This window comes from Anabrus simplex, chromosome 3 (assembly GCF_040414725.1).
Source record: "Anabrus simplex isolate iqAnaSimp1 chromosome 3, ASM4041472v1, whole genome shotgun sequence".
NCBI lineage: Eukaryota > Metazoa > Arthropoda > Insecta > Orthoptera > Tettigoniidae > Anabrus > Anabrus simplex.
The window spans coordinates 224,626,953-224,652,267 of NC_090267.1; the positions used below are offsets into that span (position 1 = coordinate 224,626,953).

The 25,315-nt window shown below is 39.8% G+C and overlaps 1 protein-coding gene across 1 annotated transcript in view; it reads left to right on the forward strand.

Annotated features, from left to right (window-relative positions):
• Window positions 1–23,909, forward strand: part of LOC136866754 (cilia- and flagella-associated protein 52) — a 256,308-nt gene extending 232,399 nt beyond the window's left edge. Inside the window, exons 11-12 of the mRNA XM_067143864.2 lie at window positions 9,148–9,385; window positions 23,220–23,909. Of these exons, the coding sequence (XP_066999965.2) occupies window positions 9,148–9,385; window positions 23,220–23,909 (928 nt within the window). The remainder of the gene's footprint in view (window positions 1–9,147; window positions 9,386–23,219) is intronic.
• The last annotated feature ends 1,406 nt before the right edge of the window (window positions 23,910–25,315 follow it).

A 25,315-nucleotide genomic window follows, 5' to 3' on the forward strand; every position in this document is an offset into this window, starting at 1 on the left:
TAGTATTCGTAAGTTGTGTCAGTCGTTTCCAGAGGTTTTCACAGATACTCTTGGTGTTACTGACCTTATTGAATACAGGATTGAAGTTACGGATTTGATTCCTGTTCGATTTTCACCTTATAGGTTATCTGCACCTAAAATGAAGGCTTTGAAGGAAATCATAGATCAAATGTTAAAAGATGGTATAATTCGGCCCTCTAAGTCTGCATATTCATCGCCTATTTTCTTAGTCCTGAAACCCCAAGGTGGCTTCAGGCCTGTTTTTGACTACAGGGCTTTAAATCGGAAGGTGGTGTTACAATCTGTGCCCCTTCCCGACCTTCACTCTTGTTTTTCATGGTTTCGAAAAGCTAAGTTCTTCACCATCCTAGACGTTAATCAGGTGTATAATCAGATCCCTCTAGCCGAAGAGTCCAAACACCTTACAGCTTTTGCCACGGATTGGAACTTGTATGAGTACAACCGTGTGCCTTTCGGGCTCCCCACAGGAGCAGCTGTCCTTACGCGATTGCTAGAGAGGGTCTTCTCCGACATAAAATTTGAGTACTTATACCATTATCTTGATGATGTCGTATTTTCTGAGACCTTTGAAGAACATCTAGAACATCTGAAAGAGGTCCTGAGTCGTCTTCGTAAGGCTGGGTTAACAGTGAAGTTGTCTAAGGTTGCTTTCGCTAAGCCTTCTATGTCATTTCTTAGGCATATTGTGTCGCCCGATGGTGTCGCAGTAGATCATTCTAGAACACAGGCTGTCCGTGATTTTAAACCTCCCAAGGATGTCAAAGGTATTGCTAGATTCATTGGCATGATGAATTTCTTCAGGAAATTTATTCCTAACTTCGCTAACAGAGCGGCGCCCTTGAACCCACTTCGTAGGAAAGGCGTCAAATTTGAGTGGGCACCTTCTCAACAAGCCGCTTTTGAAGACCTCAAATTAGCGCTTTGTAACGCCCCTGTCCTTGCTATGCCTGATTTCTCGAAGAAATTCATCGTCCAAACCGACGCGTCGTCATCGGCGGTGGCTGCAGTCCTTCTTCAAGAGACTGAACTAGGGAGGCAACCCATCGCCTATGCATCTAGGACTTTATCGGCTCAAGAATCCAAGTATTCCATTTATGAACTTGAAGGTTTGGCAGTCTTATTTGCACTAGAAAAGTTCCGCCTCTATCTGGAACATGTCAAGTTCGACTTGGAGACAGATAACCAAGCCTTAAGTTGGGTCTTAGCTAGGCTGCGTCGCACTGGTTGCATAGCCCGCTGGGCCATCACAATTTCTGCCTTCCAATTTGATGTTAGGCATATAAGAGGAACTGAAAATGTTGTGGCTGACGGACTAAGCCGTATGTTTGCCAATGACGTAGAGACGTCTGAACAGGAAGACAGGTCTTCGCTTCCCGAGTCCATACCTTCTGGTGTTAATGCCATTCTAACTGATGCTCCCATGCTGTTTAGGGATATTGAAAAATATCAAAGTGAAGATCCAATGCTGGCTCCTATTATGGAAACCCTTTCTTCTGGTGAACATGTTGTCCCTTATGTGTTGAGGAATGGTGTTTTATGTTGCCCATCGAGGCATGATAAGGAAATGAAAGTTGTGGTTCCAGCTGTTCTTGTACCTATGATCTTCAAGTAATACCATGAGACCCCATTAGGGGGGCATTTAGGCATCTTCAAAACTCTAGAAAAGATCCGAGAAATGTTCATTTGGAAAGGTATGGACGGTGAAATTCGTGAATTGGTAAAGGCTTGTAAATCTTGCTTGCTTAGTAAACCCACCATGTCCACTAAGCCTTGGACTATTGTCTTCTCATCAAGTGTCGCGCCCAATGGAACGTCTTTATATCGACTACATTGGACCTTTCCCCCACTCAAAGGGGAACGCCAACAAATTCATTCTTGTGTATGTAGATGGTTTCACAAGATTTTCCTGGTTATTTCCGACTAAGCTGGCTACCGCTCAGTCCACTATTTCTTGTTTAAATTTAATCTTTGCTTCTTTTGGTCCGTGTCAATACATAGTTTCTGATAATGCCAAAGCTTTTACCTCCAATCTCTTCCGTAAATTCTGTTTTGATTTATCCATCTCACATGTAACTACCTCAGCGTACTATCCTCAACCATCTCTGGCTGAACGGGTCAATCGTAATCTGAGATCGGCTCTCATTGCCTACCATCATGACGATCACTCCAGGTGGGACACATCTCTGCATTGGTTAGCCTTCGCTTTGAATTCGGCAGTTCATGAATCTCATAAGTTCACTCCAGCTTCACTGATGTTTAAGTTTGTACCCAACACACCGCTCTCTAACCTCTGGTCTCTTAGTGATATTTTACCTGAGACAATAGATCCAGGTAATATTAGAGATCTATGGAAGAAGGCTAATGCCAATTTTAAAATTTCTCATGAAAAGGTTAGGGAAAGATATGATCGTGGATGGAGGCCCACCAATTTAAAGGTAGGAGACCAAATTATGGTCAAAAACTTTGTTCCCACGGGCAAGCTTGCCCCCAGATTTCATGGGCCGTGCACCGTTTTGGATTTCTGAACTCCGGTAACATTATTAGTGAGCAATCCAGCCACCGAGAGAATCTTTAGGGTACATATATCACAGATTAAACCTGTGTAATACCCTTGTTAACTTAGTCGTTAACATTTTGCTGGAACTCTGAAGGTTATATTTTTCGCTAAATCTTAGGCCTTCTGCCCTTTGTTTTCTCATCTACCTTGTATAAGTATGTAAGACCTTCTCCTATGGTTACTCTGCTGTCCCTTCCTTGCGGCCATTACCAAGCTCCCGTCTCCTGCTAAACCATACCAGTGGCTTAAAAAAAAAAAAAAATTCCATGCCGCTGACCCCTCAGCCTCACCAACAAGATCATACCCTAAAATAAGAAAGCGTAAAATTCAGCAACAAGTCTGCTGCCGAGATCTTACTGTTTCAGTGCCCCGCAGCTGTTCGTCGCCTTACCGCCACCGTGGTGGGGTAAGGGCCCACTCCACTCCCGTGATGTCTTTCTGTGTACGGCGCGCCGGAGGCTATCTCCCGGCACAGGCTGAAACGTGGCGCACCAACTGCAAGCTTATCTGGGGACTGGAAACAAACTTCGCATCTGCGGCGTCCTTCACCACGACTACCCCTCTCATAGTGCGGGAGAGAGGTATCTCAGGGTACTTGAGGGGTCCGGAGGACCTCGACTGGACATCGACAGCGGCGGCTGGACTTGCCGTCAAATTTTCATCGTGTGGTTGGCATTCTACGGCAACGAAGACACTCTCAAGTCGGAGTTCAACTAACTCCTAACTATCTATTTCAAAACAGAGAAGACTAAAAAAATGTTTTGATGCTTTAAATGGTTTTTCAAAATTTATGTACAAGTCTTTGAAAATTCTTAATACCTTATCCTCCCACAAATCTATTTGCAAGGAGGCAGAAATTTTCTTCAAGTGATGATTAATTTTGGTTAAACAAAAAAACTTGGAATTTTGTTTTGGAAAATAATTTTCGTCAACTTCTTCTGTGTCACCCCAGGGAACGACATTTGGGGGGGGGGGAGGTCTGTACCGGTTGGTACACCTCTACGCTGCACTTTTGAATTTTCCGCCTTAAAGTACTCCCCTACAGCAGAAACTCTGAACTTTAAAAACTGAATTATCTCAATAGTTTCTCAGAAGATGTCACTGTGTTAATTTCGAACTGCTTTTGTTTACTAATTATCAAGAAGTGTGGACATTCTCTGATAGATGTCTCTACAAAAACTATGATCATGCACCCTGGTGCGAAGTGGTAGAACTTTATTTGAAGAAATTTTGTATTCATAAGTTTGTTCCTTACTAAATTTTGTTCTTTCATTTGTGGGTTGGCATATAAATCTTTTCTTTCCGCCAGTTTTGAAGTTAGCCAATCAATAATTTCTGTCATTAATTTTCAGCCAATTGCGCCTTTCTTTTCCAATTTTGATGTGTAACTGTAAGCTACCCAATAAACGACTGTGGGTGTGTCTTAATTATTCATGAAAGGTCTCGAATCTTCCCCGAGAGTATAAAAACTGCTGATTTTCCTGGCTCTCGGCCACTTCAACAACATCTAGCTTAGTGTATGGAAGTATAGCAGGGGGCGGGTAGGCCTCTTCCTTCGGGCAGCAGCTATTCAACAAAGGTAATGGCCTTTTAACATCGTTATTTCTTGCTAGCTCAGCAGTTTAACCCTCGGGGAAGGTCCGAAACCTTTTCAATGTAACCTTCCTGTCTAAAAATGTAACTTAGTGCCGGCTTATGTAAAATTTTCTTATTACTTTAACTATAAATCGGGGATAGAGAGTGCATTACCCTCTCGAGCTCCCCTTCATTTTGATTTGAGGTGACTACGTTTTCATAACCGATTTTCTACTCTTAATGTATTAACATTTTCTTATACAAGTCACCTCCCTAGTGTGGGAATAGCCCCTGTTTAATCGGCCTAGTGCCCCTTAGGATTTATAAGGTTTCATGTAGGAGTGCAAGCAACGCCTCCATTCATCTTGGTATTTTGGGCCATTTAATTAATCTGTTCTTTTCCACTAGGGCCCTGTAGGTTGGGTACGAGATACCCCCGTTTCATTTGATGTAAGCGGTACCTTAATGGCGATTTAGTGTAATAGTCTGGTATTGCCTTTAATAGGCTTGAAAAATTGAGAGCGGCTCAGCTCTTTCTTGTGTTTGAAAAGTGCCTATGGGAGGCTTGAGGGTAAGAGGTGGGAGCAAGTGCTCCATACAATAAGGGGATTTCTGCCCTTTGGTAATATGTGGTTGTGAGCTGAGAGCTCAGGGATTGTAAAAGGTGGGGCTCGAAGCCCAGATCGTTAAAATATCTCTACATCTTGGATTTCCTCGTCTTGTACCTGATTTGTTAACTTGTTGTTATTTGTTGTATGTTCAAATTTTATATCAAGTCTGTTAAGTTTGGCTGTTTAGAAAATATAACCTTTAATGAAATTTTAATTCATTTCTCAGTTTTGTAGTTAGACCCATTCCAGCCCGCACCTTCTTTCACCTCTGCCTTCCACAGATAACTCCGTAACAGGCATCATTGTAAGTACCTAGGTGTTAATATAAGAAAAGACCTTCATTGATGACATAAATATGATTGTTAATAAAGGGTGCAGGTCTCTGCACATGGTTATGAGGGTATTTAGGGGTTGTAGTAAGGATGTAAAGGAGAGGGCATATAAATCTCTGGTAAGACCCCAACTAGAGTATGGTTCCAGTGTATGGGACCCTCACCAGGACTACTTGATTCAAGAACTGGAAAAAATCCAAACAAAAGCAGTTCGATTTGTTCTGGGTGATTTCCGACATAAGAGTAGCGTTACAAAAATGTTGCAAAGTTTGGGCTGGGAAGATTTGGGAGAAAGGAGACGAACTGCTTGATTAAGTGGTATGTTCAGAGCTGTCAGTGGAGAGATGGTGTGGGAGGACATCAGTAGACGAATAAGTTTGAGTGGTGTTTTTAAAAGTAGGAAAGATCACAATATGAAGATAAAGTTGGAATTCAAGAGGACAAATTGGGGCAAATATTCGTTTATAGGAATGGGAGTTAGGGATTGGAATAACTCACCAAGGGGAATGTTCAATAATTTTCTAATTTCTTTGGGATCATTTAAGAAAAGGCTAGGAAAACAACAGATAGGGTATCTGCCACCTGGGCGACTGCCCTAAATGCAGATCAGTAGCGATTGATTGAAAATGGGTAAACAGAATTGAATAAAAATCGGTATATAGAGAGAGTTGAAGAATAAGAAACTACAGTCTAAGCTGTAAACAGTTTCATTCACCTTGGATGAAACGGTAGGTTAGACGAAGGAGCCTAAAATTTAATTTTTATATACCTGTGTTATTGGTCCTATCTAAAAGTACTACATACCAAAAATAGTAGAGAATACAATTTCCGATCATTTATGTTTTATTCAGCTTTACCATACCAAGTGTGATAAGAGTGGTATTTCAGAGTCGGAGGAAGACTAAAGGTGAAGGCCTACAATATCGAAAGCTCATAAGATTGATCAAGAGTAACATTACATTGATCGTTGTTTGTTGTGATATTCTATTTATCTTATACTGTCACTCATATCCGATTGATGTGAATACTGCTGTGTACCGAGTATAACAGCTTGCCTGAAGATTGGCGGGAAATTGTTGGGGAGTTTGATAACTTTCTTCTTTCAATTCTTTTTGTTTCTATTTAGTTTTACTGTACTGACTATGGTAAGAGTGGTATTTCAGAGTCAGGAGGAAACGAAATGTGAAAGCCTACAATATCGAAAGCTCATAAAATTGATCAACAATAACATTACATTGACCATTGTATTTTGTGATGTGTTTTGTCTCTTATGCTGCCACTCATCTCCAATAGATGGGATTACTGCTGTGTATCAAATATAACAGCCTGCCTGAAAATTGGCAGGTAATAGCTGGGGAGTTAGATAACTTTCTTCTTTTCCATGCCATTCCTCTGATCCATACATTTTCTGATACTGCTGGTACGTTACACAATGATTCATCATAGTATTCCAGCAATTCGATCCCTAGTCTGATGCGCTGATTGAATGAGCAATGTGCACCCTTAACAGAATAATGGCAGAGGAGTGTTCACGGCTGTCAGCGGCCTGGTTATTCCATCTCTGGAACTTTGGACTTTAGTAGTGTAGTACTGTTTATTAAAAGTGAGGAAATGTGTGGTTTTTCATTTGATGGAGTATTTCATATGATAGCATTGCTTTTAAGTGTGACATTGCTACTGACGTCATTGTAATGACCTATATTGATTTCAGTTTGGAAAAACCACTAAGACAATCTTTCTGAGGATGTAAAAAGGCAGATGGAGAGTGAGTGTCTGCCATTATAACAAAAACTCCCCAACTTGATTGTGACTGATGGTAGGCAAGAGAGCCTACCATTACAATGAAAATTCCCTAACCCAGTCTTCACACGAGAAAAGACGTTTGGTGACTTCCCTGTAGCGTTTCTGGGGTAACATTAAGAGCTATGTAATTTAATACAATTATACCCACCAATGTATAGACTACCTAACTTAGAATTCTATATACAATGTAGAATTCTGCAGCGAAGCACAGGTACATCAGTTAGTCTTGCATGAACTAATCAACCAATTGAGCTAAAATTTGATATCGGTAAACATCAGATATTCAGTTCAAATATAAGCCTATTGTAATAATTCAATAATCAATCTTTTCTAAATGGCAGCCATTAATGTATAAGTATTTAACTGAACTTGCATATGTTTTATCCACTAGAATCGAAAATAATGGGCAAATGATTAGTCCTAACAACAAATAAAGCCCAACACGTAAAGCCCAGCTTGTGAACTTAAAATGTGGTTTTCTACAAAAAAAAAAAAAAAAAAAAAAAAAAAAAAGGTCATATGCATTTTATTTGCTATTTTAATGTTTCTCCCGGAAATTTGGAGTTTATATGTTGGAGCATTGCATTCCAGAGCAGTCGCTAGCTGATGATTGTTCGACTGGTTCTTGGTAGGTCCTGCTAATTCAGACTGGGCACTAGAATGTGCAAAATGTACTGGTTAAAAATTACATGTCAACGAAGGGTCCAAACAGAAGTCGTTGAAATTGCCAACTATTGGCCCACACGTTCTGCTAGTATCCAATAAAAATTATCAAATTTGATGCATTCGAACAAAATTATCATATTAATCAATTCATTAGTAATTATACTTGGTTGTAATTAGTGCTAGGAATTTTAGATGCTGCACCTTAATTCTATTTTACTATTAAAATGCCCAAATTAACTTGTCTTGAAAGAAAACATAAAGTGAGCACCCCTAACTGTGTTTAAGTTGTACCCTTTTGAACCTTTTCTCAATGTTAGCACCTTTTTGCACCTTTTCTTAATGTCAGCACCTTTTTCCACTTGTTTAATACCTTTGTCGCATTTTATTCCTATAGAAATTAAACAAGCAAAGCCAAACATTTTGTCTGTGAAGCTTGGTTCTGTGTAGTTCCTCAATTTGTCACTAGAATCATTGGCACTCCATACTGCATTAATCAGAAGCTTACATATGAACCTAGTTATTATTGAACTATTAGCTTGCCGCCTTTCATCAGCTGTTTATCTGCCAGCCTTCTTATTATTACATACAGGTGTCGGTTCAGAATACACTTTGACTGTGTGTGGCATCTGCCCTTGTCCTATTAGCAAATAGCTTAATGTTATGCTATTTGCTATTACTGTAGTATCAATATTAAGTATGCTGAAACAGAAAATGAACGCTGAGAAAATATGTGATAGTGCTAATCAGTTTAGTGCTGATGGTATTCAGAGCAACAGGCTGGTTCTGAGTTGCAATGTTTGTGATATATCAATAACAATTGATACAAACGAAAAAGGACCCACCAACGTAATCATTTTATGGAGTATATAGCTAGGGAAAAACATGTGAAGAATAAGGAGGCTATATGAAATTTCTTAAATGGGCTATTGTGATGGATGTGAGGATGTGAAGGAAGCACTGAATGGTACTGCAAAGCAGATACTAGAACAGAGCTTAGCCAAAAACCCTGATGTTATGGGTGTTGCAACTAACAGGCATTTAATATCGACGTTGAACGTTCCTTTTCTATGTATAGGTATTTACTTAGTGACTACAGATGCAACCTCACTGAAAATAACACTGAAATGTTGTCTGTTTGACTGTTTTCTGGATATGTCATTTTAATAACATTGTGTTCTGGAACTTTTTTAGGCAGATTTTTAATATATGATAACATGAGTGAATTTTATGGCCTTTTATTTGATGTAAAATTGGTTTTGGTGATGTTTGTATGAATATTTACATTTAAAATTTGCACCTTTTCTTGCACCTTTTAAACCAAAATTTTGCACCTAAAATTCCTAGCTATCAGTGCCCAGATTTATAAAATTTATCATAACATATCAATGCTAACAGTAATATTTTACCGATTAATCACACTTCCTTCAAGAAAATGCCAGGACATCAAATGTGGGTGTACTTATCTTACAATTCTTAATAAAACTCTGTTGAGTTTCATTCTTATACTGTACTATGTTGAAGCCTTGCTAGCTTTCTAATTTCAGTCTTATACTCTTATTAATGTGTTCTTGTCTCACTTTAGTCGCCAAGTAAGAAGTCAAGTCCTGTTCGCTAACACACAGTTCATGAGTGCCTGCTTCTTCCCTACTGGGGTGCAGATCCTCACCACTGGAACTGATCGTAAAATTGGATATTGGGAAGTCTATGATGGTTCTCTGATTCGAGAGCTGGAAGGCTCAAATTGTGCAGCCCTTAATACCCTTGATATTTCAGCTGATGGACATATGTTTGTTACTGGAGGCTGTGATCAATATGTTAAGGTTCGTAAAAAATAATCTGAGTCACTCATTTTCTTTCCTCTTCATGCCTTCATCTCTTTGTATTATTGATCTAGTAAGTAAGAAATATTTTAGGTCGGGTAGCAACTCTCACTGTAGAATTGCCCCCATACTAGCAATTAAGATTGAAAAAAGTGTACACATTTACCTAAAAATAGCCAGGAAATTTAGATGGACCATTCAGTACAACAGCCAAGCATTGCAACAAACATGGTCAGTTATGGTTGCTAGCTTTGTACTCAGAAGACAGGTGAGTTTGAATCCCATGTGACCATCCTCGAAATGGCTTTCCATGTTTCCCATTTCAAATGGCGGGATGATTCCTTTCTCAAGTCCACATCCACTTCCTTCCCATTCCTAGATCATATGATTACACCTATACCCATACACAATTTCAATATTTAGTGCTTGACAATAATGTATTTTAGTGTACCATTTGCCACCGAGGTAGACACCTCATTTGCAAATAAAGAGATTTTGATTTTGATTTTGATTTGAACACCATCACACAGCAGTACCTGTAGCTCACCCCCATGGGGAATACCAGGAAAAGCAGTTACAGAACTGGTCAGTCAATACTGATCTGCATTTAGGGCAGTCACCCAGGTGGCAGATTCCCTATCTGTTGCTTTTCTAGCCTTTTCCGAAATGATTTCAAAGAAATTGGAAATTTATTGAACATCTCCCTTGGTAAGTTATTCCAATCCCTAACTCCCCTTCCTATAAATGAATATTTGCCCCAGTTTGTCCTCTTGAATTCCAACTTTATCTTCATATTGTGATCTTTCCTACTTTTATAGACGCCATTCAAACCTATTCGTCTACTAATGTCATTCCACGCCATCTCTCCGCTGACAGCTCGGAACATACCACTTAGTCGAGCAGCTCTTCTTCTTTCTCTCAATTCTTCCCAACCCAAACATTGCAACATTTTTGTAACGCTACTCTTTTGTCGGAAATCACCCAGAACAAATCGAACTGCTTTTCTTTGGATTTTTTCCAGTTCTTGAATCAGGTAATCCTGGTGAGGGTCCCATACACTGGAACCATACTCTAGTTGGGGTCTTACCAGAGACTTATATGCACTCTCCTTTACATCCTTACTACAACCCCTAAACACCCTCATAACCATGTGCTGCCCTGAGGAACTCCCCTCTCAACTATTTTTATTTACAATCCCATTTATGTGATTACCCCAGTGAAGATCTTTCCTTATATTAACACCTAGATACTTACAATGATCCCCAAAAGGAACTTTCACCCCATCAACGCAGTAATTAAAACTGAGAGGACTTTTCCTATTTGTAAAACTCACAACCTGACTTTTAGCCCTGTTTATCAACATACCATTGCCTGCTGTCCATCTCACAATATTTTCGAGGTCACGTTGCAGTTGCTCACAATCTTGTAACTTATTTATCACTCTATAGAGAATAACATCATCCGCAAAAAGCCGTACCTCCGATTCCACTCCTTTACTCATATCATTTATATATATAAGAAAACATAAAGGTCCGATAACACTGCCCTGAGGAACTCCCCTCTCAACTATTACAGGGTCAGACAAAGCTTCACCTACTCTAACTCTCTGAGATCTATTTTCTAGAAATATAGCAACCCATTCAGTCACTCTTTTGTCTAGTCCAATTGCACTCATTTTTGCCAGTAGTCTCCCATGATCCACCCTATCAAATGCTTTAGACATGTCAATCGCGATACAGTCCATTTGACCTCCAGAATCCAAGATATCTGCTATATCTTGCTGGAATCCTACAAGTTGAGCTTCAGTGGAATAACCTTTCCTAAAACCGAATTACCTTCTATCGAACCAGTTATTAATTTCACAAACATGTCTAATTTAATCAGAAAGAATGCCTTCCCAAAGCTTACATACAATGCATGTCAAACTTACTGGCCTGTAATTTTCAGCTTTATGTCTATCACCCTTTCCTTTATACACAGGGGCTACTATAGCAACTCTCCATTCATCTGGTATAGCTCCTTCGGCCAAACAATAATCAAATAAGTACTTCAGATATGGTACTATATCCCAACCCATTGTCTTTAGTATATCCCCAGAAATCTGATCAATTCCAGCCGCTTTTCTAGTTTTCAACTTTTGTATCTTATTGTAAATGTCATTGTTGTCATACGTAAATTTTATTACTTCTTTGGCCTTAGTCTCTTCCTCTATCTCGACATTATCCTTGTAACCAACAATCTTTACATACTGCTGACTGAATACTTCTGCCTTTTGAAGATCCTCACATACACACTCCCCTTGTTCATTAATTATTCCTGGAATGTCCTTCTTGGAACCTGTTTCTGCCTTAAAATACCTATACATACTCTTCCATTTTTCACTAAAATTTGTATGACTGCCAATTATGCTTGCCATCATGTTATCCTTAGCTGCCTTCTTTGCTAGATTCAATTTTCTAGTAAGTTCCTTCAATTTCTCCTTACTTCCACAGCCATTTCTAACTCTATTTCTTTCCAGTCTGCACCTCCTTCTTAGTCTCTTTATTTCTCTATTATAATAAGGTGGGTCTTTACCATTCCTTACCACCCTTAAAGGTACAAACGGAACCTGTTTTCGCATTCCTCAACAATTTCTTTAAACCCATCCCAGAGTCTGTTTACATTTTTATTTACCGTTTTCCACCGATCATAGTTACTTTTTAGAAACTGCCTCATGCCTGCTTTATCAGCCATATGGTACTGCCTAACAGTCCTACTTTTAAGACCTTCCTTTCTATGACATTTATTTTTAACTACCACAAAAACAGCTTCATGATCACTAATACCATCTATTACTTCAGTTTCCCTATAGAGCTCATCTGGTTTTATCAGCACCACATCCAAAATATTTTTCCCTCTGGTTGGTTCCATCACTTTCTGAATCAGCTGTCCTTCCCATATTAACTTATTTGCCATTTGTTGGTCATGCTTCCTGTCGTTCGCATTTCCTTCCCAATTGACATCTGGCAAATTCAGATCTCCCGCTACAATCACATCTTTCCATGTCGTGTCCCACATAGCTGACTATCCTATCAAATAATTCTGAATCCGCATCAGTGCTACCCTTTCCCGATCTGTACACTCCAAATATATCAAGTTGCCTATTATCTTTAGAAATGAGCCTTACACCTAGAATTTCATGTGTCTCATCTTTAACTTTTTCGTAGCTTACAAATTCTTCTTTCACCAGAATGAAAACTCCCCCTCCCACCTTTCCTATCCTATCTCTACAATACACACTCCAGTGCCGTGAGAAAATTTCTGCATCCATTATATCATTTCTCAGCCATGATTCAACTCCTATTACAATATCTGGTAAATATATATCTATTAAATTACTTAATTCTATTCCTTTCTTTACAATACTTCTACAGTGAGTTGAACATGTACAGTGTTACAGCTAAAGAATTAAGTTATTTAAATATAATATTAGTAGTTTCCATATACTGTCTACTTGTTCTAGGATCGTCATCGGCCACTACGCGTATCCGAGTGTACATTTTTCACTTGCAGTTCATGTACAGTCCGTTTTGTGTAAATGAAGTTGATGACTCATCAGGCCAATTCTTGCATAAAACATACGATCACATTTGGCAGACGTGAGAGAAGGGGGTGGACGTGGTTGAGTTTGTCTGAGTTTTCTTCTAAGACTAGCCTCTTCTTTGCAGTCTTCGATGCTCAGTTTCGAACTGCAATATAACAGTGGATGTAATTGCGTGCCAGCGAGGGCGATCTTCAGCAAGCGTGTGTCAATTAATGGGGTCAATGTTTGTGCTCTTCAAGGTTTTTTTTGAGCTGATCCTTGTAGCATTTCTGAGGTACACCACATGGCCTCCTGCCAGAACAGAGTTCACTGTGCAGTACCTGTCGGTGTAGCCTATTGTCATCCATGCATTGGACATAGCTTCTATACTGTTCATCTGTGCCCTTTCAAGTACTACATCATTGGAGACATAATCCTCCCACTTGATATTTATAATGATCCTAAGCTTCTGCTGGTGAAAGCTTTCTAATTTCTTGATGTCACAGTGGTATAGATTCCATGTTTCACATCCATATAATAAAGTGGAGACAATTGCAGCTTGGTACACCATCAGTTTAGTAGATATATTTAGGTCTTTATTAGAAAAAACTTTGCGGAATAAACATTCAAAACATTCAAAAGCACAATGAGCAGCTCGTATTCTGTTTTCTACATCCATCTCCAAGGTACAACGAGAAGAGAGAATACTCCCAAGGTAGGGAAAGAAGTCTACTTGTTCCAGAGATGTATCTGAGATGGTAATGTTGAAGTCTGGCAAACTACACTAGTGTTCAAAAGTTAACTCATTGCGGATCGTGGACGGCGTAAGATGTTTAAGCTTGCTCCTATGCTGCGGGTCGTGGACGGCGTAAGAAGTTTAATGTTCCGCGTGAAGCAATGCTGTTTATATTCGTCATCTATGCATTCTTACACCTTAGTCAGCGTTACTGGTTGTAGCAGGATGTTGGTTGACCTCATGTTTATCTTAGCTGCTTTAGTGGGAATATCTCACCACTTCCTCGCGCGTCAAGACGGTACTTGAGATTCCAATGCAGTGCGTGTCGTTCTTACCGAGTGTAGTATAATGGCTTATAAAACAAAGTTTCTTACAAAGGATTAATTGTTAGATATTGTTCACAATGATTATTCTGGTGATGAACTTATTCCTGAAATACACTCAGATAGTGAAAGTGAGAGTGACAAGGAAATTCCGATTCCCGAATCTGATAGGCCTACAGAGAAAAGTGAAGTGCCTGATACATATCATCCTAGTTATTGTCCACCCGTTCCACCATTTACAGAAAATTCAGGTATAAACGTTCAAATAGAAAATAAGCAGGATATTTTGAGTTACGTTAGTATTTTCATGAATGACGAATTTTATCAGCAGACCAATCTATACGCGAGTCAAGTGATAAGTGCGGTGCCCCGGCCTTTCACAAAGAATTTGATCATGCAATCGTGGAAACTGATTAGTCCAAAATCCTGATATAAAAATGTACTGGACCGAAAACCCTGTTTTTCATACTCCGATATTTCCTAATACAATGTTCCGAATGCGCTTCCTTCATATTCTTTCATTTCTTCACTTCTGTGACAGTAATCATTATGCCGAAAATACAGATAGGCTGTATAAAATTAGACGTATTTTGAAACCTGTGACACCAGATATCACACCCTAAATATTTACTAGAGGTAAGCACAAAGTATCATTTTCTATCATTTATAGTTTAGGAGTAATTGTAAATTGTATTAAGTGATGCACGTCAAGAGGGCCGGGCATGAAAATGGCTGGTCCAGGCATTCAAGTGTCCTGCTCAGAGGCAGGTACTGAACGTGTTAAGCATAAGTTATGAGTAAGCAGGACAACAGGAAACAGACCACTAATCGCATGACATATGCACCTACCAACCTTACGTGTTTGCTCTGTATAGGAAAGGAGTGTTCCCTGCTTTGACTAGCAGTGTAACCGCAAGGTAAACACAGCCAATGCCTGCGCTCCATATTCCCTCAGTCGTGTTTGCCCTGTTATAGTGTGCGGAGTTTAGCCTCGTAGTGAACATGACAACATAAAGGCATAACAACACCATTCGGACCCCATTTTGCAGGGCCGCCTGGAAGCAGGCCAGACACAGGCCGAAGTCGCCGTATCCTTGAATGTGCCACAAAGTGTCATTTCCAGGCTTTGGAGACAATTTCAAGACACAGGCCAGAGACATAGGCCAGTACCAGATTGACCAAGGATAACCACCCCACAGCAGGACTGGTATCTGGCCTTAACCGCCCGATGAAATCGGAGTGCACCTGTAAGACGATTGACGGTGGAGCTTGCAGCCGTCTCACATGTTGCTGTTTCCCGGCAAACTGTGTACTGGAGGCTCAGAACAGCAGGGTTGTTTGCCCGACGTCCAGCGGTGTGCGTCCTGCTCGCTCCAGCACAGAGACCGGCCCATTTATTGTGGAGCCGTCAACATCAAAACTGGACCATGAATGAATGGAGGCACGTGCTCTTCACAGATGAATCCCACTTCAGTTTGCAAAATGATTCCCGTCGCACATTAATCTGGAGAAAACCGGGTAGCCGATACAACCACAGGAACATTGTGGAACGGGACCAGTATGGTGGTGGCTGCGTCTTGGTGTGGGGCGGCATTATGTTGAATGGCCGTACGTACCTACACATCTTCATGGGTGATCCGAGGAACACTGTTAACGCTCGGAGATACAGGGGTGAGGTACTGGACCACATGTTCGCCTCTTCAGAGGTGCGGTGTGTCCAGACTTCCTCTTAATGGACAATAATGCCTGACCGCACCGCGCTGCTCTGATGGATGAATTTCTGGCTGGGGAAGACATTCATCACATGGACTTGCCAGCTAGGTCTGCGAATCTGAATCCTATAGAACATGCCTGGGATGCATTGGGGAGGCAAATTGCTTCCCATCAGCCTCCACCTAGGACCCTCCAAGACCTTCGCATTGCCCTTTCGGAGGAATGGGATCGACTGCCACAAGAGCTCTTGGACCATCTGATAGAGAGTATGCCACGTCACTGCGAAACGTGTGGCCGTCAGGGTTAGCCATACACCCTATTAACAGCATGTTTTGTTGTGGAAGACATTGCCAAGTTTTGTTAGTTGTTGTCAAAGGTGTACCTTAGCTATCAGTACCTTTCTGACACTGTTTTTTTTTGGACAAGTTGTGTGCCATATGGTGTGTGATTCAGCTTCCGTTTGTTCAGCAATCCGTCTGACATTCCTATCAGGCAGTATGGACTCGTTTAGTGATTATGCTTAACGTTTGGGCACTAGTGTAGTTCCTGGAGCAGGTTGTGCTAAAACCTTAGTTTTCTGAATGTTGATAGACAGGCCAAAATGCTCATAAGCAGTCTGAAAGCAATCGACTGACAATTAATTGCAAGTCCTCTGAAGAATGAGCTGGAGTAGCATTGTCATCTGCATATTATAATTCAGTAACCCAGGCGAGATGGGTAAGTCTTTTAGAGCAGAGTATTGACTGATTAAAGTTCCCCCAATCAAGTCTGTAACTAATTTCTACACCTGCATTGTTGCCAGATGTTTCATAAAACATAGCTGTCAGGTACAAGGCAAATAATATACGTGTGAACACACAACCTTGCTTTAGTCCATTAGTAATAGAAAATTCTTCTGACACATTGTTTTGATAGAGAACCAGACCAACAAAATGTTCAGGGCAGCCAAACTGCCCTGACACCATCCACATAGCATCTCTAGGCACAGTATCGAAGGCCTTTTCCAGGTCATAAAACACCAAGAACAAGGGTTTCTGTCATTCTCTGCATTTTTCCTGCAACTGTCTTGCACAGAAGATCATGTGAGTGGTATTGCTGGATTTGCGAAACCCACACTGCGATTCGGGCAGTAACTTTTCAGATAGAGTTTGAAGCCAACTCAACAGGATCCTGGTGAATATTTTACCTACTATAGACAGCAGAGATATGGCACGGTAGTTACCACAAATGCTTCGATTGCCCTTTTTGAAGATGATGACTATGATAGAGTTGTTCATGTTGGCAGGTACGTTTTTGGTTTCCCATATCCTTAGGATCAGAGAGAAGAACCTTGTTTTGAGAGGTAGGCTTCCTTTAAGAATGAGTTCTAGAGAAATATTGTCCGGTCCAGGAGCCTTTCTAGGTTTGAGGCTGAGAAGAGCTTTGTTATATTCATGTAAGGTTGGTGTCATTGACATCCAAGTTGCATAGGATGTTGTGGGACATGCTGAAGAAAATTTTCAGCAGCAGTGGAACTGTGGTTTAAAAGTAAATTGAAGTGCTCTTTCCAGCGTCTCAGAATGTCTTGATTGTCTGTAAGAATGGTAATGTTGTCAGCAGCTTTCAAATTTCCCGATGAAGCTCAGACAGGTCCATAAATCTGTTTTAGTCCCACTCTAGCGTTGAAGTCACCAAGCAATAAGGTATTATCTGTTGCAGGTATCTTGGTGAGAACTGTGTTCAGATATTGGTGGAACTGATTTTTTATATCTACCTCATCTTTTAGAGTAGGAGTCTAGGCGGAAATAAATGTAATGGCACTATCTTTAGAAAGAGGCACACGTAGGGTCATAAGCCTTTCATTTACTGCAATTGTTGTGAGTTGATGTTCATACACTAACTTTGTCTGGGCTGCAAAACTAACACCACGAATACGATTTTCTCCTTCCTCTCTTCCTTTCCAAACGGTAGTGTAGCCGCTACGTGCTTCACTGATTTGTCCTTCACCTGATAGTCTTGTTTCACTCAGAGCAGTGATGTCAATGTTTAGCAAGGCTAAGCAAGGCAAGGCTTGTTGTACGATATACAAAGACAAAATGCAACATATTTTTGCAGTTTGGCATTTACGAATATTCTGTCATGTAATTTGAGTTAATGACATACAGATGTTCAGTAAATAGCTTACTGGGCAAAATTGGACCAGATCAGAGACCTCTTCTTTGATATAAAATGCTCTAACCACCAAGTTACTGCTCCTTTAATACTGATGTCATGATTAATATAAAGGCATACTCCTGCTTTATGTTCAGACTGGAGTCACATGTGGTCTGACAATTTTCCTAAATATCTTTGTTCTGCTGTGGGTGGAGGTGGTAGAATAACAGCCATGGTATTGCCTGCCTCTTGTAAGTTGTAACTAAAAGGGGGACGGACAGGAGACTCTCAACTTGGGAGTGGGGGTTGGAGACTACAGTTCCCCTAGCTGAGTATGGCAGCATCGGTTCCACTTACTTGTGTCAGGCTGCTCACTTTTATCTTTCCTATCCAACCTCCCTTGGTCTACTCTTGTTTTTTTCCTTCCAGTACCAACAGTATTAAGTTTCTGAGGCTGAGGGAACCTTTTATTTTCATGCCCTTCATGGCTCTTCCATTTCTCTTGCCGATACCTTCATCCTTCGAAGTGTCAGACTTCTTCCTTTTTTTTCCTCCGATAAGTGTTAATAGAGGATCGTTGCCCAGTTGTACTTCCTCTTAAAACAGTAATCACCATCACCACTAAATATCTTTGGCTGATGTTTTGAGTGTTTCCTTAATATCTGATCAATTCTGCTCTTAGACCGTACAGCCAGCATCTCATTTTTAAGTCTCAGGCAGTGGAAAGTATTCTGACTTCATTGAAGAGAGAATGCCCTCAGGCAGGTGAGCTCTTGCAAGAGAGTGATAGGCTCTCAATAAAGGATGTATTACTGAAATTCCATTACTGGTAGTGGCTACAAAAGGTGTCTGTTACCTATATTAGGAGTGACCCAAATTTCAGTTGGCTTAGGTGTAAAATGTACAACAACAGGTTGGGGCAACAGGCTAGTCGATAAACTTTGACGCAACTACAGGATTAAGAGTGGTATAGTGAAAGCTACTAGAATGACCTCCTGATAAGTGACATGTGTTGGTCTTGGTTGATCAGCATGAGATATGTGTAAGTGCTACCACCTTTTAATGAAGTCGGCCATATAATTTAGTCAGAAGGATAAAGAGAAATCATTCCACATTGAAACGCTCAACATCAAAACGCTCATTGGGTGAACACATATCTTGGCAGATAACCTCAAACAACATCCCTTGCATGCAGGAAATAAGATGAAATGGTCAGAAATTCTGCAACATTGGTGAGGGTTAAAAACCCATCTACTATAACACAACTAACAAAAAAGGAGTGGCCATCATAGCGAACTCTGAGCTGCATGGCTAAGTTACTGAAATCAATCAATCAATCAATCAATCTTGATCCACATTTATGACAGTCATCCAGGTGGCAGATTCCCTATCTGTTCTTTTCCTAGCCTTTTCTTAAATGATTGCAAAGAAATTGGAAGTTTATTGAACATCTCTTGGTAAGTTATTCCAGTCCCTAACTCCCCTTCCTATAAATGAATATTTGCCCCAATTTGTCCTCTTGAATTCCAACTTTATCTTCATATTGTGATCTTTCCTACTCTTAAAGACATCACGTAAACGTATTCATCTACTAATGTCATTCCACGCCATCTCACCACTGACAGCTCGGAACATACCACTTATTGCAAGAAACTGCAATAAATCAGCTTTGTTTCCTGTATCAAATATTTACATTAAATCAGTGAAAGTAAACTTCCACCTGTTTTATACTTTATATTTGCTTTAAGCAAATAAGTTATTTGTAGAACATGTTTCATTCCTTAGGAACATCTTCAGCTACATAACATTGCTAGGTGAACTGAAATAGAATTTTCTTCTTCTCAAAAAAGTACCTTTTTTATGCTTAAAACAAAACATTTAAAAAGTTAAAGATAATTAAAATATGTGGGGAGAGTTGAGTGGGACAGTGAAGTGGGAAGGGAAGATGGATCTACTTATGTTCTATCCTAATTTAAAACGACTTCCTATTCACTTAAATAGATGTTGAAAATGGTTAGTATACTGCATTTTTGTTCATATGTGATGTGTATGTTTGTCTTAGTTGTTCATTTTTAAAATATTTTGAAAAGGACTTTTTCATGTTGATGTTATATTTTAATTTTTTAAAATGGTTCTCTTCAGCTGCTCTTCTTTTCCAAAGTGAGTATTGTTGTTTGATTTAATTTGGTGAAAATGGATCTCTTGAATTTTTGTTTATTAAGGGATACTCTGAAGCTAATTGCTGTCTTGTTATGAAAAAGCTTCCCCAAAGTCTTCAATGAAACAAAAATGGGGGATTGCTTTGTATTAATGTCTATTAAACTCTGCACAAGGGAACCTAGTATTTAAATGGATGATGTCTCACCTTTTTGTCGTCAACCTACTGTGTCCTTGGAGGGGTCTAACGGCAACTGATGCAGCTTTCCGTCTAGTGAAATAACGATGTGTACGTTCTGAAGCTTGGTCCTACCCCGGGGGAGGCAAGGTTGTAGAGTGGAGAGGGGGCGTGTCGCTTACAGTCATGGTTTCAATGGCTTCAAAAGAGACAGTAGGGGGGATAGATATTCGGGAGGATGGAGGTTTGATTGGTTTCTTTCTTTTACAGTCTGTGTCATTCTTTATACCTAATGCTTCCAGAGGTGCAAGTATTCCTTCATATAAGGAGTTCTTATTATCAATTATATCATTAAGGTTATTGTCCTGGTTACCTCGTTGATCTAAATAAATATAATTATATATTTTCTAGTGTGTTTAGTAGACTGCCTTTATTTGTTTTACATAAGATAGTCAGATCTTGCTCTGTAGTAGTGAACTGATGACCGGTTGCACTCATATATGTTTGCCCATAGAGAAATATATTTGTGCCTCTCAGCATTAATGTGCTCAAGATATCTTACCATAAAATTACATTTGGTCTGCCCTTTTTCACATAGGTGACAGTTCAATTTGTACACCCCTGAATCTAAATGATTGTCCTTCCCTATGGAATTAACACTATTGTAGTTGAAAAATTTTTGCTTAGTATCTTTGCTAGTTGAGCACGCAATTTTATAGTCATATTTTTTGAACAGATTGGTTACTACATATATATTGGGATTGTTAAATGTGAATCTAGCATATTTATAACTCTTCTTTAGCTCAGATGTTAGAATCGTTTGAAACATCTGTTTGAATTATTTTTTTTAAATTTTTTTTTACGTCGCACCGACACAGAATAGGTCTTATGTCATTTTGAATTTTCTAATTATTTTGTTCACCATATTAAGTCCAAAACCATTATATTGGGCTGGGTTTGTTTGCAGATAAAGAATAGTTCTTTTTCTCGTTCTACATGGGAAAGAGGTATGTTTAATGCTCTGTATATGTGACTATTGTAAGCTGATAGTTGAAGTATTGAGTGCTGAGTGTGGGGAATGTGGAGAAGGTCTTTGATTCTGGTGGAACAGGAAGGAACACAGAGAGAGAAGAATGAGACAGGATGTTCCGAGCATAATGCCCATTTAAGATCCCATGGAGGAAACTCAGGTCAGCTATCTGTCACCTGATGTGCAGTGGTGACACATTTATTGCCCTTAATACCTGCTGTGTAGACAGATTTCTGAGCTTGGGGTTTCTGTTCCTTACAATTGGAGCAAAGAAGGACACTGCTCTGTCTAACTGGTTAATATTGGAGGAAGAGGCTGTTGTCCAAATCAGAAAGCAGTAGTTCAAGAGAGGTTGAATGATCATGGGGAAGAAGTGACGAAAAGCTGTGTGATCAGAAATTTCTGTAAAGCGGTAGAGAATGCCTAGTAATTTCATGGCCGTGGTTTTATATGTTTCTATGTGGTTCTTGAATTGTAATTTCATAGTGAATATTACACGTAAGTCACGCTGTTGCATAACTACGGTAATGGGCTTGTCGAACTACGGTAATGGGCTTGTCGAGTAGGTAATATGATGTCAGTAGAGGAGATTTACATAGGGTTATGATCATGTGGCTGCATTTTTGTGGGTTGGCCGTAAGTTTCCAAGTACTGCACCAGTTTAAGAGGACATAAGTGAGGACTGTAGAAGAGCTGCATCTGCTGGATTCCTGATCTTCCTAAATATCTTGCAGTCGTCAGCAAAGAGTAGGGTATTTGCTGTTTTGTTGAGTTTGGATGGCAGATCATCCATAAACAAGCAAAGAGCCAAGAACAGTGCCATATGAGACACCATAGGTGACTAGTAACCAGGAGGAGGATGTGCCTGATATTACTACTCTCTGCCAGTGGTTATGTAGGAAGCCAGCAAGAAAGCTCAGAGGACTGCCATGTATATTAAATCGTACAGAGAGTTTATGGAGCAGCACAGTGTGGTCTACAGAATCAAAAGTTTCTGAAAAGTCTACGTAGCAGATATCCAGCTGTGATTTAGCTGCAATGGCATGTGATGAAAAACTATGCAGAATGGTCAGATTTGATAGACAAGAGCCACCTAGTAGAAACCCATGCTGATTGTTTGATATATAGGGTGAGGTGAATGCGAGGAGATACTGGTATATAAATTTTTCAAAGATAAAGGATAGTGTGAGGAGAGTAGAGTTCTGTTTGAAACTGTACCTATGGGAGGGAGTGCTTGTTTTTGTAAAGGAGAAGAAATACCTGTTGAACAGTTCATTGCAATTGGTGCCGTCTGCTGTAGTATCGTTGCGCTTCACGCTGGCAGGAATCCAGTCCATCCTTCTCCTTGCGTTGATGAGACTCCAATAGTGCTTTGGTTTGGTCAAGACATTTTCAGTGACTGTGTCTGTGTGTCTTGTAGTCTCTTCTGACCATAAACCTTGCGTGGTGGTGGATGTTAACGAAGGTATTGTGATGTGTGGGTTAGGAAAGTCCTTCTACAAGCGCTAAGCTCTTTTCTTATTATTTAGTATCAGTCTGGTTTCTTGTGATATCCAGTGTTGATATTTGCTGGTAGTAGCCCGTTAGGCATGTACGAAGTCTTTAACTGCAGCTTGTAGCTAGTCATACAGAAGGTCAAGAGCTGATCCGATATCAAGCCATTTCGAGAAGGCTCCAGGGAAGGTATTTCAGGGCACAACAAATTGCAGGCCAGTTGGTATGACGCCAGATGACTGAGTCCAGGCATTGTTCATGGTCATAGAATGGGCTGTTTGGTGGCCTGTAGTAACATCCCACAAGTACAGGGAGTTGAGGAAAGAGTAGCTTCACCCACACTAACTCACATTTCTGTTTCGAGATCTGTTCTTCGTTTACACGGTAACTCACTGTTCACTGCTAGCATCACTCCACCACCCAGAGTAGTGCGATCTCAGTGAAATATGCTGTAATTCACTGTAAACTATTTTTATTCTCATTTCAACCATACATACTTCTGTTTCAGCTCTGGGACTACAAAGATGGTGTCACTACTCACATTGGAACAGCTCATGCAGCCATTGTCACTGCAGTCCAGTTTTCATCAGATGGTCGTTACATTATAAGTGTGAGTGCTGATGGAGCCATTATTCGCTGGAAATGTCCTCAACGAGAGCCTGAGATTGAAGCAGATGCTCAAAGTGTGACAGAATCATTTTCATCATCCCGCAGTTCATGTAGTATTCGAGAATATGAATGGAGAAAAGCTGTACGACAAAAGCAAGGTGAAAAGGAGGGTAGCGTTCATCTCAGCAGACAAGAATCAGCAAAATCAAAAGCTAGTGACCAAGAGAGAGAAGCGTCTACTGCCGAGAGTGGGACAGATGAACCTGTTTCAAGAGAAAGCATCAGAAGCCTTGCAAGTAGTATGAGCTCTAGAGGTTCTGTACGAAGCCAGATAGAAAGCCCAGCATCGGCACCAAAAGATCTTGTTTTAACACCAACAGGAAAGGATGGTTCTAAGAGTGTAGCATCATCTCAGAAAGGGGCTTCGCCATCACCAAATATAAATGAGAGTCCTAAGAGTCACAAAAGTTCCAGCAAAAGTTCTATTAGAAGTGATGCTCGTGGTGGGAAAGGAGATGGGTTATGCATTTGTCCAGGAAGCCTACCAAAAAGACAGAATTCATCACAGATTCGCAGTTCAAAAAAATAAATGTTGAGAAGATAAATTCTACTGTGTGTAAAGGATGTATCACTGTGAACTGACATAGTGATTAGCCTTCCTTCACCTGTAACTAACCATTTTAACTTCCTCCAAAAAGCAAACATAGAGATGGAGAAAGTAATATTTCACATATTTTAGATATGTCTGTAATGACTATATTAATATATACATTGTATTTATTATGTATGACTAGAATATTTTTAGCACATTCCAAATCTAACAGAATTAATAAAAATACATCGTACTTACATGACTGTCATTTCAATGATCAAATGGAACTTTAAACCCACAATCCAGTTCTAAATTTCATTTACTTGCACAGAAACAATGGTGAAACACAATCATCTGGTATAAAAGTAAATCAATGCAGGTAAGTTTAAGATTCATCCCCAAAATAAAAATGTTCTTCAATGCCAATACTAATGTCCATTTCACAACGATGATAATGAAGAATAATACAGACTCCTCTACTGTTTTTTATGGTAAATAAATCATGCCATTGGAACACTTTCAACTGCTGAGGACAATTGATCAGAATTGGTTAACACTGGAAAATGCTCTACTGTGGTAATATATATATACCACCAGAAACAGTAGTGATGTCTTTATCACCCTTATGTTCCTGCCATCACAATTTTTCAGCCAGATATCTTTATCAGAAAGGAAAACAAAATGATAGTTTGGCTCAAGGCCAAGTTTAGTCTTTGAGTCAACTGAACTGAATTGACCGATATTTAGAAAAAACTTTCCTTCTAAACATGCTACTCAATCATTATCCTGTTGTGAATTGCTTTTCAGGTGTTTACAGTTGCACAACATGTCAGTATTTCTTCCTTGTGTGGATTTTGAAATTTTAAGTCTGCATAAGTCATGCAGTTTTATTTTTCATTTTGTAACTTCAGGAAAAGCCCTGGGGTCTCTGGACTGAAATGCCATCTACCTTTCAGTAACTAATCATAATCACCATAGCAAAACATCAGAATGTCAATGTTGGTCTAACTCTGATGGTGGTATGTTACTTTTACGAAAGTGTCAATGGGGTCTGAGGGATGCCATGGGACCTTCACCACTGTAAAGGAAGTTCCTATCCTGTTCTCTTTATTGTTATTGCTGTAATTATTCTTCAGAATGTCATAGATGGCATGATTTCTTGCTAAAACTTGGCTTTTCTTCTCTGTAGGGCTGAAAATGAGTGGAAAAGAGAGGAGACATGACCTTTATCTCCCTAGCGATTGAAGGACTGTACGAACTTTGCTTGAGGAAGATGATAACGGGGTTGATGAAGTTGACTGTATAGTGATCAAGAGGAAGATGTAAAAGAAAGAAGCAAAAGTACAGACACTGGACAAAACACATAGTAATGAAGAAGCATGACAGTGATTATTTCCTAAGAC